Below are 16,245 nucleotides of genomic sequence, written 5' to 3'. Positions count from 1 at the left end.
TGCTTCTGACAGTGTAACACAGATAGTTAGTAATGGTTATGATATGTGCAGTAATATGTGCAGCCGTTGTACAGGGACAGAATTGAAAGGTCCACATGAATGCAACATGTACTCATATGAGTGAGGTGCTGATATGCATTGCAAATATTTACAGATAGAGGACTGTGTGGCACATTTCAGCCCAACCATTTTCAGGTCAAGATCACTTCTAATGTCCAAATGTAGAGCAAGATCTCTGAAATAAAAGCCCACATATGTTTAAATGCTGCATAATGTCACCTCTTTTATTTTTAGTTTTTTTCCATTTTAACAGTTGTATGCTTTATCAAGGCTGAAATACACACACTTTTTCTCAAAATAAGACTAGAAGGCAGAAATTAAAATATGAATGACTGCCATAAGTGCAGTCAAGTAGTCTGGGGTCCAAAAGTGAGACCCTAAAACAGGAGAAAAGACCCACTGGCCCACGGGATAAGGCAGAAGAAAGCTGGGGGAACGAGCGACCCCTTCTGGCCAAGCTGATGCCGCGGGGGAGGAGTCGGACGGGCAGCTTTATAAAAACGCCTTGATCCCAGCAACAAAAACACTCCCGAAAGACAGCTGCCGACACCGGCCAAGATATAAGCAGGACCACCGGCTGTTCTCCCGTTGTGTCGCGTCTCCAAACCCCCAGCTGACCGCCCGAGACGGAGCTTACCGAGCACCATCCGCCCCGCCGTTTTTGTTGACATCGCCAGGTCTCTCTCTCGGTGAAGACGGAGGGACGCTCCCGCCGCCGCCGCCGCCTCCGCCACCGCCGCCACCGGATCTAGACCACAACGCATCTGCGCACCGCACGGGCTACGGCAACGACGAGGCTGAAAGATATCGCACATCGGGGGTATAGCTGCATCAAAATGCCGTTTTCCGTTAACGGCATCCTTTGCACGCTCGCGGTGTTGATCCTGTGGCGGGCGGAGGAGCTCGCGGAAGCGTGCAGCTGCGCTCCGGTACATCCGCAACAGGCGTTCTGCAACGCCGATGTAGGTGAGTGCAGCACGGTCTGGGACTGTTGTTGTTGTTTACCTTGTTGCACCAGGCTCCTGCACGGTATGATCCGGCCGCCAGCAGCAGCTGCAGCCGCATAGCCGCTCACTGACCCGCTGAGTGGTTTTTAGTCTCGGAGGACAAGGTAAAGGGTGTTGCTCCTCCAGGCCATGGCCCGACAGTGTGAAGCCTGCATACTTGAATTGCATTCAGACTGCAGACTTGTTTTTGTTTGTTTGTTGTTTGTTTGTTTTAAATTACATCCGCATACACGTCTCATGATGATCTGTCATTTTGTTGGTAGGCGTAGACTTCCAGCCACCAGGTGGCCATTTGGAAATCACAGGAAAATTATAATAAATGATCCAGTCTTGAGGGAGACAAATAAACACACACACACACACACACACACACACACACACTCATATAAACACACACACCCAGCTCTCTTTCCATGCTCCCTCTTGACCTTTCATTTAGAGGAGCCTGCCCTCATGAATAGCCTTTTTAATATTCCTATAGACACTTATAGTGTTTATACTGGTGTTTATACCCTGTAATATTGTCACAGGGAGTGAGTTTTGCTGTGATATTTGCTGTGTTGCAACCCACTGCACTATATCACCACTATAGTTCCTTTTCATAAGTAGGGTAGGTCTTAACTGTGGTGCCAGGCATAGAAAGACTATAGGTCTGTGTGAATCTGTCCAAAATGCTGGGAGGAGACTATGGATCATCATAGTGTGAGTACATAATGTCTCGGCCCGAGGGCAGAGAGTGTGTTTACCAAAGCTTCAGCATTCAGTGGCTCCGGTACGAAGCAGTGTTGCCTAGCCTCGCAGGACAACGTGGCACAAGAGAGGAGACACACGGCTCCAAGGAGAGATAGAGGGGAGACGAGGATGACGAGGGGAGAGGAGGCAGAGGGAGAGTAGAGTAGCGGGGCCTGTCTGCGCGGAGAAATGAGGGGGGATTGAATCTCAACCGCAGAATATGTCACACCACCAGCTTTTCTCTCTTTCTTTCCATCCCGTCCCTTCCATTGCTCCCCTGTTTCTCCCTGTGAGGGGTGGTGCTGGGAGGAATTATAGGAATGCTGCTGGGGTTTTCCCAACTTCGCTCCGGTGTAACACTGGGACACACACAACGCACACACACACACAGCCCTACATAGGAAACATTAGGCCTGCTGCACTGGTCGACTGAGTTCTCTCTCTCTTATACACACACACACACACACACACACACACACACAAACACACCCTTGGCTGCACATGACATCTGGCTGTCAGTTTAGGGTGTGCTCTGAGGGAAAAAGCAATAAAAGTCATGGCCCTCTCTAAAATATGCATGGTATCCTTGAGAATGGCTCAAAACACTTACTAGACTGCTCTCCTTTGGCTCCAGAGCGTCTCCTTTTCCCACTATTATTCTGTTGCTTTGCACACACACACACGCACATACACACACGCATGCAGCGGGAGAAATGTATCCCTGTGTAATTTCTTATTTCTAAATGACAGCTCTATTTTCAGGTGTGACTCAGTCTCTGTGCCGGGCTGGTGAGTCTCAGGGACAGGATGTGTCACAGGAGAGGAGACACAGGAGAGGAGAGAGAGGTGTATTTGCATTCGGTTTTTGCTCATGTTGTTTTTAAGGGTGTGTGAGTCAAAATGCCTTTTGTTAACCCTCGCAGATGGGTGAGGATGCTTGTTTAAAACGGCTGCTGGATACTGAACGGCAACAGTGTCCTCTTTTTTTGTGGCTGTCTCAGTGTCCGTTTGCTTGGTCCACCCCCCACCCCCATGTCACCCACTGGGAGAAACACCCAGATACGACACTGCAGAGCCAGAGGTGAAGGAAGGACAGTGGAGAAAACAAATGAAGGGTCAAAATGAGGTTGCAGACTGGGAAAAAAAAGAGGGAATCAGAAGAGATTGTTGTGTAGTTGCCCAGAATGTCCCACGTAGGCAATCATAACAAAGTGGCATTGTAATTTGGTGATGGTAAGTGTGTGTGTGTGTGTGGTCTGCCAGTTGATGGTTGAACCTGATGAGGACGCATCCCAGTCACAGTTGCATGCTGACACACACACACACGCAGGCACCAGCAGTGTGTAGTCACCTTCTGTTTTCCGTGCTAAATGATGCTGTAGGCCAGACCGCAAGCCAGAAGAATGAAGCAGTGTCATGCACCTACCTCACACACATACATATACATAGACGTGCATACACACACTCACACACAAACATCCCCTTTTCATGCAGTCAGTTGCCCACAAAGGGAACTTCCCCAGCTTGCCCTGCCCTGCCAGACTGTCCCGAGGCTGGCTAATGGGAGACCAGAGTCGCCCTCCTGTCTGCAGACCAGCGCCACTGGACATGCAACAGGACATGCTGACTGATGTGGGAAAGATTGGACCCACGTCCCTTTGTGGGGTTATACAAAAGCTTCCTTGATGAAATGTCCACTTGTCCTCTAAAAGATGTGACTTTGTCCAAAAATCACCTGAAAATAGGAAATAGCTTAGATCATTCAGTTTTTATCAACATGAAAGACTCAACACTAGAAAAATGGACACTGAATCAGAGATCAGGAGGATATTTCAGCTTTTATCACTTACAATCACAGTCAATGTGTCTACAACTGATTGCCAACAATGTGAAGTATCATTAACTATTATTGGGTGAATTCTGTGTCAGGGTGGGTCGTCTTGCTTTGAGAGTGACAGGTTAGGAGAAGGCCCTCATGTGGCTGGACAGTGAGCAGCTGAATAAACCACATGAGGAAAGTCAGGGATGACTTTGGTGGTCACTGGAGTATGAAAAAAGAAAATGGCTCGTCATGCGGTGGATTGAATGGGGGGTACTTAGGATGTGGTGATGTGTTCATATGGGGTTTGCATGGAAAACATTGCGTAGTGCAACTGATACGCATGTATAAGTCATTAAGCGACGCGCTGGACGGGAGGGTAAGGGAACAGTCGAAATGTGGGTCAGCTGGTGGTTTACTCGGAGGAAGAGGGGGGAGTCTTGTCTTCTGATGGACTGCTGGTCATCAGGCGACTGCGGCATCAATCTGCAGCGTATCTGGCCCGACAGCTGGCCCGGCTGCGGAGCTGTTTACCGGTTTGAGCATCACGCTGTGCAGTCTTGCTTCCTACACAAGACACTGTTTAGACTGCAAAGGCTCGTCTGCCTTGCCTTATTTTATTGCAGGGAAAGAACAGAGAAGTAAACATGTCTGCAGAAACCGACGACAGAGAGACAGATAAGCTCCCATAATAGCAATCCATTCTGAATAACAGGGTAATTTCCCTGAGTATTGTGTCCTGTTGCTGATTCTTTGCTCATTAGTTTGTGGCTCAGAATGAGGTCAGGAAATGAGAGCGGAAAAACTGAAAGGAATGCAGGAGAGAGCGCCAGCCAGGTATACTGCTGTGTGTGTGTGTGTGTGTGTGTGTGTGTGTGTGTGTGTGTGTGTGTGTGTGTGTGTGTGTGTATTTGTTTATGTGTGTACTCTGGCTGCTCATGCATATTTGTGCAAACATCAGAAGGGAACGAAAATGCATAAGTTTGCTTGTGGGGAGCTGGGTTTGCATTCTGTAGAGCTCTGATAAATGACTTTGCAGAGAACTCTATAGGATGCTACCGCCACAGACAGATCCGAGTCGTTTTCCCGGTGATAAATGCTACGATGTGGTTACATGTGCAGAAAAGCATGTGCCTTGGACCGGAGAGAGAGAACGAGACGGGGGAATGGGAGGTGGAGAGGGAGGGAGCAGGAGAACGAGAGACGTTGTTAACTCCGGGAGCCGTGAACTCCCATATTTGTGTCTGCTCCAAGCCATAAAATGAACCCAAGGGTGTAAGAGCAATAGCAGTTACCCATGGTGGTGTGTATGTGTGCGTGTGCACGCCCGTGCGGGTTTTATCTATGTGTACGTGTCCTCTGTTCCTGGTTATTTTATGTTTTTTTGTGAATTGCTCATATTTTCCATTCTGAATAAATGCCCTGAGCATAGCTGAAGGTTGATGTCGACAGTCAGGCCATTAAAACACACTACACACACGCACACACACACACACACTGTGAGAAACCTGCATCTGGCCTGCACTTTCTCTCATATCTGCTTTGAAGTTGTTGTTGTATTCGTCGTGTCCTTAATCCATTCCTGCTACTTTGAAGTTTTCCTTCTCATGTTTCCCTCAGCGGAACCACATAGGTCAGCGCAGCAAGCCAAGTCAGTTAATGTGTCTGGTCCATACACAGTATTGGCATGGTGGGCTTTCCATTGACTGGGCTAGACGCTGAAGCCGAGCTGGGTTTGGCTGCCGTGGCTCGTATTGTTGCAGAGAGAGTGCCTAGATGTGGTATGCGCACTCGAGACTGGAGGCATCTGTAGAGGCTGTTCTGGCCACGCTCCATCTGCAGTCTGCGAGCCTGCGATGTGGAGGAGCGAGGGAATTAAAAACAGAAGCTCGGTGCTGAAGGATATTAATGTGCATTTGTTGGTTTTGCTGTTCTTTATTGTGTTTTCAGAAAACGTGCTTTGTATTGCACCTCGTCCAGACAAAAAAAAGACACTCACAGGGTCTTATTTGGTGTTGATTTTCAGATAGACTGCCTAAAAAAAACAGGCTTTTTCACAAGTGGCCTTGGTTCATGTGTTTTTTGGGAGTGAATTTTATAATGGCATTCATTCATCATATCCATGACTACCTACCTGCCTAGCAGCACTTTCTCCCCAAGCATCCATGCATCTTTTGCAATGGTTTTCTGTTTTGTTGCCCCTTGTTTTGTGCGCCTGTGTGCCAGATTCTGACGCCACGTTCATGTCTTTCCCCAACAGTGATCCGAGCAAAGGTGGTGGGAGAGAAAGAGGTGGATTCTGGGAATGATATCTATGGGAACCCCATCAAGAGGATCCAGTATGAGATCAAACAGATAAAGGTTAGAATGCACTGATCAATACATCTGAACGCTTCACTCTTCACTCATCTGTAGGGCAAAATACACACCGGGTACCTCTCATCACTTAAGTGAGAAGAGGTCTGGTGCACAGACCCCGGCCTCTTCGTGCTGACCTTTGACCCCTCGCTGTGGTTTTGTTCCAGATGTTCAAGGGGCCCAACCAGGACATCGAGGCCGTCTTCACTGCCCCCGTGTCTGCTGTGTGTGGTGTTACCCTGGATACCAGTGGCAAGAAGGAGTACTTGATCTCAGGTCAGTATCACTAATGAAATGACTCATGAGGTTTTATTTTTATTCCTCCCTGTGATTAAAGGAATACACCAAGATTCTGCGAGCTTGTCCATTTTAAAGTCGCAATGGAGTGACAAGGCAAAGCAACGGCATCATCTGTACTTCCTGGAAAACAGTGTATTGTGAACTTTGACCTAAAGATGAACCAGAAGGCAAGAATTAAAAAAAAAACAAAAAAAAAACAGCCGAAGTAGCCACCAACATTCCTGCCCCTCCCGTCCAATAAAACCGCCTGTCTTTCCATAACTGATCGGAGGCAACTAGCATTATCCCTAAAGTAAGAAAATAAGAACTTGTTTCAGCTTGCTAACATTACCATGAAATTTAGTATAAAAATAATTGTTTTGAGCTACCAGAGAGTACTTCCCCTTTATCTGTAGGCGGTGAACATGTTGTGCAGCAGATGAGTACACAGTTACTCATCAGAAAGAGCTCCAAAAATAAGCCTGGCTACATCAGCTGTGTTGAATTAATCACACTTCAAAACAGTATGAATCTTCATGCTGCAGGATAATAAGCGGGTCAGTTTTCTGGAACAAATCAATAATGCAGTGTATTTCGATACGTCCTTTTGTGAGACTTTATTGATACACTTGTGCAAGGTTTCGAAATTTGACTTTTCAACTTAATTTGCATAAGTAGCACATTGGTAAGAATCTTTACCATCCGCATGGGGAAATTGTTTTCCAGTAAAAACACTCTCTGCATTGCAACACAAATCACTGGTGACATAAAAAAAAACAAAAAAAAAACTCCATGTCCACAATAGTGCAATGAAGGTGCAATCGGAAGGCCTTGTTGCAACATGTGAGTTCCTGTGAGGCTGATTTGCTCCCTTTCAGAGGACCTTTTCTGTCACGTTCATGTTGCACTCACTATGCATATTAAATACTGATTGATTCCTGCATTGTGAAAATTTATTTTGTCTTTTCCAATGTGTTTTTTTCTTCTTCAGTAACAGATGTCGTGATGTATCATACCGGATTATTTTACAATATATTGCATATCACAAAATTGCCTGTATCGCAATATCATCGTTATTGTGGTTAATATATTGTGATAGTAATTTATTGAGATCGAGAGCATGCCGAGTATCTGCCTGAATTATTTTGGATTTTGTTCTTGCGCCTTATCAGGCTAGTTTCATCGAAACTTGGTGTATTCCTTTTAAATATACTGCTGCTGTCTTCGCTAAGTGTCCCTTGTTAAAGAGATCTACAGTCTAAACAGGACAAACCTGGATAAATTAAGGTCGCGTTTAAGGAATACTTAAATGTTTTGGGCAAAATACACCTTCTGATTTACCCAGACTGAGACGAGCTGTTCAATAATGTACGTCCAGTAGTTTGGTTCCTATGGGTAGCATTCCATGTTAGCTTAGCACAAAGACTTGAATTCTGTGGGAGTTGTTAGCCTGGCTCCGTCAAAGTGAAAAAATAAACTTTAAAGCAGCTCCAAAGCTGTGCTATTTACACAGTGTATAATGGGGATTTTAATTACATGTCTTGGTAATTTAAAAAAAGAATGAGAGTAATTTTAGGAGAAGTTTATTTTTGGTGGATCCTTCCTATACCTTAAACAACTCTCATTTCTCAAAAAAAAAAAAAAAAAAATCCAAGTAGACAAACAAGGCGTGCATCAGTGCAGGTCGACAGACTCAGAAACATCAGGTTAGGGCGTAAACAACAGGGGCAGACAAGCACGAAGGTGGATCGACAGACAGACAGGCAGGCCATTTCGTGTGTTGGAGGATTAACTGTTTATGTTATTATGAGTAATGATATGCTGCTGACTAAGCCCTGCGGAGACTGGGAGTGACCTTATCTGCCTTTTCTTGTACAGCTTGAGCATTTGAGAACGGGAAACTGTGGATCTCGTTCTCTGTTCTCAGGTGATCGCAAAGGAAAACGCAAGGAGATTTTACTTTTAATGCCAGCACCCTGAATGGAGCATATTCTAGTACTATTTGAATGCACAGATTATTGAATACAAAATACAAAATAAATAAATACTAACCTTTAGTGTTCAGTGATTCAGTTTTAGTCTCACAAATTCAGTCCAAAATTTCAAGTTTGTGTTTTGTTTATCTGGCTAAAGTATGTCATCCTGCTTCCACCGCTGTGTAGTTGGTTGCGTAAGCCTTTATCGTCATTTTTTAAAGACTGGAAACCCTCACAGCTGTGTGCTAAATCCGGGGTGTGTTGGGAGCGAAAGCACAACAATCAGTCAGTAGCAGAAAAGAGAGACACATTAGAGCGAGTAGAAGAGACTCAGAGGATCATGATCTCATGCATGCTCTGGTTTCCCCATTGCAGACAGAGATGGACCCGCAAACACTCGCCCTTAATTACAGAGAGTTGTAACTGCTGAAGACAGCATTTCCCTTCTCCGGGACTCCAGATTTTGTTGAAGATGAGAGAGAGAGTGAGCGAGCGAGAGAGAGAGAGAGGGGAAGAATCTGCTTTCTGCCATTCGGGGCATTAAAAAAAACAAAAAAAAAAAAAAACAGTTCAGCCCTTCCTGCTGCATTTCTCCTGTGTTTTTAATTTTCAGGAGTGCACAGTTGGGACGGGTTACAGCCAAGCCAAGCGTGAGTCAGTCTCGTCTGGGAGGAGATAAGACTCCCGACATGTTGAGGTTTGCTCCACAGACAGATAATGGATACGTGATGAGAACGCAGCCTCAGCAGATCTGTAAACTGAACTTGAAATATGTCCTTGTTTTGACTGGTGCCACCGGCGCGGAAAACATAAACTCTGGTTTTCACATGGACGGGTGGTCTGCATCGGTCCCTCTGTCCATGTGCCAGTCCAGAGAGTAACAGACGGCTTTATCTGTTTTGTCTGTTTTCTGCCCTGCTTGGAGTAGATGACCTTATTTACACTGAGATAATTTATTTGGGGTATCGGTGTGTTCCTGCATCTACATATTTCACCTATCTGCGGGAACAATCTCCGTAGAGCTCGTCGTCTTCGAGTCACATGGATTTTCTGTCAAATGTCTGTCATTGCTAAACTCTTATCTGTCCGTCTGGCTGCTGTTACAGGCAAGGCGGAGGCCGGCGGGCGCATGCATGTGACCCTGTGCGATTACATCATGCCCTGGGACTCCATGAGCCCCACCCAGAGGAAGAGCCTTAGCCAGCGCTACCAGATGGGCTGTGACTGCAAGGTGAGGTGATGGAGGCCTGTCCCATTGGTTTGTTTATCTGAGCTCCAGAAAAAAACACAGCAGCTACTCTTTTCTTGGGATAAAAACTAGGCATGGACCGATCCATGCCTTTTCAGTTCCAATCTAATTCCGAATATCAATTCGATACCAGAGTTCTTGTTTCTTGATGATGATTATTATCATTAATGTTGTTGTTGGTATCATGTGCAAAGTTACATGAGGCTGTAGTTAAATACTCAAAATGTCTTATTAAAAGTCTTATTATGAGTGCAAACTGCTACAACAACTCCTATCATGTTTTGAGAAACTTTAACTAATCAAGTGCACAGCAATGCTTTATCAGTGCTTACAGTAGATTTGTAGATGTAGCTCCTGGTAATGACCGCTACAGTAGAATTTCAGAATTTGCCTGCAGTACCGGCACCCTCCACTGTGGCGCTATAGTGTAATCAGCACAATGCATCCCGGGAAGGAAGAAGAAAACCTTTTTGTTCACTAGATACAGCCTGGCTAACAGACTGTTGTGGAGGCAGTAGCAGTAGATTAACTACAGTTATACAACACGTAGATCCAAAAGAGCAATCTGATTGGTCAATCAGACGTGTAGAATGTGCTCAAATGAGCATGACAGCACGGCTAGCGGTGCTCAAATGAAAAATAACTCATCACTGAAAATATTACTCCGCCTATATCTTACTGCTCAAGTCTGTGTGGTTTCCATGGCACCACGAAACATTTCACTGAACCCGCATCAAAAGCCGCTGTCAACTTTGTTGACAATGGACCGTTTTGTTGTTGCCTAAGTTTGGATAAATGGCTTTACGAGGAAGACAAGACAGAAGAGAAAAAGCCGAGATACGCGAGAGTGACGAGTGAAGAGCTGGATCAGCTGGAGAGGTCAGGAAATGAAGCCAATGCTGTCCGGTCAACGTCTTGGGCCGTCAAATGTCTACAAGACTACCTGAAAAACACCGGGCAAACAGCTGATTTCTCAACTCTAAGTAAATAAGAGCTAAACAAGATCCTCCATGAATTTTATTGAGCTTTAATTTTTATAATAAAGATAATGAAATGCCTCAGAAGACTCATCACCACGGACAGTACCTGCTGAGGCAGAGTCAGCACCACGGACAGTTCCTGCTGAGGCAGATTCAGCACTACGGACAGTACCTGTAAGATTTTCCACCGAGATGTGCAGGCTATAACTTTGTTCTTGTTAATTAATGTGTTAATGTTATCAGTTATTAATTAGCCTGTTAATCGTTAATAATTTATTTAGTCTTTATGATTTTCCTGGGCCATTGATTTAATTAATTTGTCAATTTGTTTACATCTGTACATTGAAATGAACATTTAATAAATCAATGCATCTGTGAAAACTGTCGTCTTTATTTCAGAGGTAAATTGATAACAGCCCGAAAAGGTGATTAGCAAAAGCTCCGAAAGGTGGGGTTGAAATTATACAACTCTGTTCAGCCTTAATGTGACTGCTTACTGTTGTTACTTTTGCTGCTTAGCAACATTAATTGGAGCTGACGTTAACTTGGAGTGACACACCCCCAGCTGAAATAAAACATCTGCCAGTGAGTTTATTAAAAAATAGATGTTTTTTTTCTGGCACCGACACTGGAAAGCAGTAGCCTATATTTAAATATAACTGTTAATATGAGTTGGTTGTAGGTACAGATCAGCTGTGCTGGTGAGTCGTTGTCACGGCACCTGTTAGGTTAAAAATGACTGAGAAGTCGGCAGAAGTATAACTATCAGTCCATGAAAAAAATATTTTTTTCCAGCGGATATTCTAGTTACAACATGACTGAGCTAGCAAAGCAGTTTTGTGTTGCTATGTGTGGTATTTATTCAGTTTTGGGAAATCACGATGTCTAGAAAACATGATAAGCCCAAGTTGGCTGGCTGACTAGGACTAGTTAACGTCAGATCTCATGTATTTCTGCTGAAACGGAGAGAATACTAGCAAAAAACATTTATATTTTGAGAGCGAAATGCCCACAGTATGGACACATTTTGATTATACATTTTATTTTGTTGGTAATAGTTGTATAATCGTATTATTAAAAATATTATAGGAATACTGCAGGCGATGTTGTGTGTGTGTGTGTGTCTGTCACGCATTGGTACGTGGATCGGTAACGTCAGTCCGATATCCGATCCGTGAGTTACGTTTGGATCAGACCCGATACTGTGACCTCTCTTTTCTTCTTTGGAACAGTTCAATTTAATTTGAGTTTATAAACCAAGACTGTCATTATTGATTTCAGTGTGATTATCCCACATTTTATATTGATTAAATAAAAAAGCAATTTTTATTTATTATTTATTTTTTGAAACTCACGAATGAAAACTTTTCCAACTGATTCAGGACTAAATTACTATTTATTCTGTTTCATGCAGTTGTATTAGCAAAATTTATAATCACTGCATCAGTACAATAAATCGTCATTGATTGTTACATCCCTAATATATGTTGTAAATTACACGACTATCATTATGGCTACTTTATTTACTGGTATTATTACCATTACTAGTATGATTTCTGTGATGAGTTTAGGAGGTGTCAGTAAATCAACAAGAGGGTCTGGGTCATGTTTCAGTCCGTCACTCAGTCAAACTGTGCTGTGTGTGTGTTTGCAGATCGTGCGCTGCCCCTCTCTGCCCTGTGAGATCTCCGCTCCAGAGGAGTGTCTGTGGACAGACCTGATGATAGAGAAGCAGGTCTACGGACGCCAGGCCAACCATTACGCCTGCGTCAAGCGGGCGGATGGCTCCTGCTCCTGGTACCGCGGCGTCGCGCCACCCAAGAAGGAGTTCCTGGACGCGGAGGACCCCTAGTCACTCGGCCGGCCACATGCCTGACTGCCCACTGCACAGCCAGATGAGAATAAATGTAAACGATTCCATTAAAATTAAGTTTAACAACATCTGTGTGAACAGGCAAAGAAATTTTTGATAAAAGGCAAAGCTGAGTGAAATTTTACTGCTGGTCTGAGAACAACCTTCAGCCTTCCTCTTTTTGTATTTGTTGTCAATGAGCATTTCAGTCCGATGAGGCAATATGGGGGGGGGCTTTGAACCCACAACTTCCAGTGGGGTTTGGAGAACCTTGGCCGTATTGCTCAACATGTGCCGCTTGATCCAGAGTTTGATAAGAGGAAAGGCCCCGCGCTTGTTCTCAGACACAGCTCGTCTCTGTAAAAAATAAATGAATAAATAAATAAAAATAGCATCATGAGACATAGACTGGTCAAGTGATGATGTAACTTCCTCCTGAGGCTGGCGTCAGGAGGATGTGGAAAAACTCAAAGAGACAGAGCACTTCCTGCCCCGCAACGCTCTTGGCTCTGCTCTCAGACTACACCAATCGATCTCTGATCTATGGATGATCATTCGTTACCCATCGTGTTTATACTATATTTTATTACCTCATTCTCCATTTTTATTCCAAAGCCAAATTCCAAGTTGCCTTTTTTATGATCGCCTCCCTCTCTCTTTCCCTCCGTCTCTCTCTCTGTCTATCTGAACAAGTTCAATATTGTTAGAAACTGCTTCTCACATCTTTTTCTGCTGGGAACCATTAGGCCCCTGGTGAGGTGGGACACCCATGGTAGTTGTAAGACATGCTCCCTTACCTGCTTGTTTTGATTCATCTTACATGGCTCATCTTGTCTTGGGGAAAAAACAAAAACAAGCAAATGTGTTTCATTGGTTGAAAATCCTTTCTTGCAGTCTGTAAAGCTAGATTTGACCGTCGGGTCTCACTGGACCAGTCTATGCTGTGTGAAAGTGAAGATGAGCTATCTAAATTTGAACCTGCCCGTGCAGGTAAGACGACACCCCTGCACCCCACCCCGATCCGAAAACATCCCAGTTCCTGCCTCCTCCGCCTCCCTTCCACCCCTCCATTCTCCATTCCTCCTCTACGCCTCTCTTAGCCCCACCCTCGTCTATCCATACTATGTAGCTGTACAGTACCTATGCATATACTTTTGTTGTTATTTGATAATTATTATTTACTGCATTAGAACTAGAATTGCACTTTTTGAGGATGAGTTCCAGTAAAGACAGAGCCTGAACACTCGGATGTGATGCTTATAATCGTTCCCCCAGAATGACAGATCCACCTCAGGTGCAGATTTTGCCTATTTGAGTGCTGTTGGTGATCCATAATTACCCATAAACGCATTGCTAAGCTTATTCGCGCTATCTTTGTCATAGCAGAGACAAAGTAGTAGTTTCAGTTTAAGAAAAAAAGAAGAAAAGATGAAAAAAAATTATAAAAAAAAACAGTGGTGTGTGAGAGGGATATGAGGGATTTTTTTTTTTCAGAAATTGTGTGTGAAAGAGATACAAAAAGAGCTTATGGGATGTTATTCAGTGTCTTTGTATTATCTGTCAAACTCTGATTGTAAATGCAAACAGCGACTTCACGATTTTTGCCAATATATTCTCGCGGGCCGTTCCTTTCTCGGGTCCTTACATGCTTAACGTTAGCGTACTGCTTTTTGACTCGTCTTTCCTGTCCCTTCCAGTTATTAACGAAAGCTTTATAGCTGTCCTAGAAAGCAAGTTACTCGACTGAAGTTTACAGTGCTGTTTTATACACCTCAAGCTACATTAACGAGTTAAGATATGATGGAGTATTAGAGGCATAATTTAAAAGTAAACTCTTTCCATTTTCCATTACTTTGTATTTTTTCAGTGTTATTATCTGTCATGATTTATTTTTTTGTGTGTGTTTTCGCTGTCTTCGTCTATGATGTCTAGCTGTAGTGTTGAGTCGAGAAGGTCCTCTTGCGCTGGAGTAACGTGAGAGTGAGAGAGATTAATCCATTGGAGACACAGTAGAGATTGAGAAATGGGAACCTTGTGTGAATAGAGGACTGTGCATGTGTTTGATGCTTTGTGTAAGTCCAGGCAAAGGACAGAATATTCAGTATTATCAAATAAAAACCAAACGTTTGAAAGAATAAACCCTGTCTTGTGTGAGTTATTTGGCTGGAGGCAGCTGCTGATAGGAGTTTGGCTGGCGGTCCTGATGATATGTGGTGCTGGCGGCTGGCGGCCTTTCCCACCAACAGAAGAGATCGCTTTGATACGACTGTCATACTTGGCATCCCGCTCCACACTTTATGTTACAATTTCATGCCCATAATAGTGCATATTTTATAACAATGTGCAATATAACCTCGCACAGTTTGACAGATGCCTGAGCCGTGAAACAATGCGGTCCTGAGCTGGATTTAATCCTGTCATGTTTCAGGTGCCGGGAGTGCCTGACAGCCAACTGAACCACCGCAAGTGTGTTTAATAGAGAATTACTGTGAGATGCATTCAATTTCTAATCCCAGAGCAGATTATTTGGAAGGATGTTTTATAATTCTTTCCAATGGACTGATTTTTAAAAGGGCTACTATGTAAACCTGCCTGTTAAGTGAGTGAATCATCTGATGATGAATCAGTGAGTCTGGTAGGTGATGGAAACCATGCTCACTCAATAATTAAATAAGGTTGCACACTGTTGTCCATGAAAATAAATCCTAAAATATTTATAAAGACAAAAATTAACCACCATACACTGAAATGACTTTACTGTAACTTGGTTACAGTAAAGTCTATAAAACAAATAAATACAAAATATTTATACTTCAAATAAATCAATAGTCAATGTCTGTCTGCCTGGTTGGGTAATGGTGCATCTGTGTGTGTGTGAGAGACAGGAATAGGTATATGTTATCCTTGTCTGTGTGTGTGTGTGTGTGTGTGTGTGTGTGTGTGTGTGTGTGTGTGGAGAGACAATTGTAACTGTACAGGACAAGCACCTCAAAAAGGGAAAATGTATGAAATTTGACTTATCAAAGACAAAATGAGTGTGTAATTTGTGGGAATATAAATGTAATGTATTTTGACCTTCACTCACTCAATGGAAAAAAAATAAAAAATTAAATCCTGATATAAATAGCCTACTTTGCATGGAGAAGTGTGCACAACCTTCATTTATTTGTATTTATATATTTACATACAACCTTATTTATGTGTGTGCCATGCAAAATGGCTGGTTTAAGGTGAGAACCCTTTAGACTCAACTGGTAAAGAACCCATGCCTATGATGAGAACCATGTAGACTCAACTACAAAATTGCAGACTTTTTTTTTTGTGTCAGCTGAGCCTAAAGGTTCTCACTTACACCAGCCCTCTATAATTGCGTGTAATGCACCTTTAGTGACTGTAGCTTTGGGCCAGTGGTTTGCACATTATTCTGAGTATTTGCTCGAGCCCACTGGTGAATTATTTAACCATCAAAATTATGCACTCATTCCACGTGGGTCTAAATTTTGCGTAGTTCCCCTTTAAAGCAGAAAAGAACCTCCTAAAGGTTGTTTTGCTGGTGCGGTAAGCAGATCCCTTTCATGCTGACTGGTGTTAATTTCCCACCTGGATTGCCTGTGTGTGTGTGTGTGTGTGTGTGTGTGTGTGTGACTTTGATGCTGTGTTTGTGAGAGAGTGGCTGAGAGTCTGTGTCGGACGAGGGGCAGACAAATACGCTTAAATAGATGTGGTGATCGACTCAGCTAGGAAAATATTTGAGAAATGTGCAGACTGAGCCCAGACCGAGTGGTTTTTTCATCTCTTTGCTCTCTCTTCTAAATAATGCCAAACAGGATCATAATATTCACTCGGTGTCAGAGGTGATTTAATTTCTTCCTCTGCATATCTTTTACTTGTACATTCAAACCCCTGTGAGATTTGCTTATCGCTCACAAGGGG

At 43.6% G+C, this 16,245-nt stretch overlaps 1 protein-coding gene across 1 annotated transcript; it reads left to right on the top strand.

The window, feature by feature from the left end:
• The first annotated feature begins 534 nt into the window (after window positions 1-534).
• On the top strand, window positions 535-14,451 carry timp2a (TIMP metallopeptidase inhibitor 2a). Its single transcript, XM_030077710.1, has 5 exons — window positions 535-1,026; window positions 5,879-5,979; window positions 6,144-6,252; window positions 9,338-9,462; window positions 12,115-14,451. Exons 1-5 carry the CDS (start codon window positions 897-899, stop codon window positions 12,310-12,312), a joined length of 663 nt encoding a protein of 220 aa, XP_029933570.1. The 5' UTR covers window positions 535-896; the 3' UTR covers window positions 12,313-14,451.
• Window positions 14,452-16,245: the final 1,794 nt, after the last annotated feature.

Source organism: Myripristis murdjan, chromosome 19 (genome assembly GCF_902150065.1).
Source record: "Myripristis murdjan chromosome 19, fMyrMur1.1, whole genome shotgun sequence".
NCBI lineage: Eukaryota > Metazoa > Chordata > Actinopteri > Holocentriformes > Holocentridae > Myripristis > Myripristis murdjan.
This window is presented reverse-complemented; position numbering and strand designations above follow the sequence as displayed.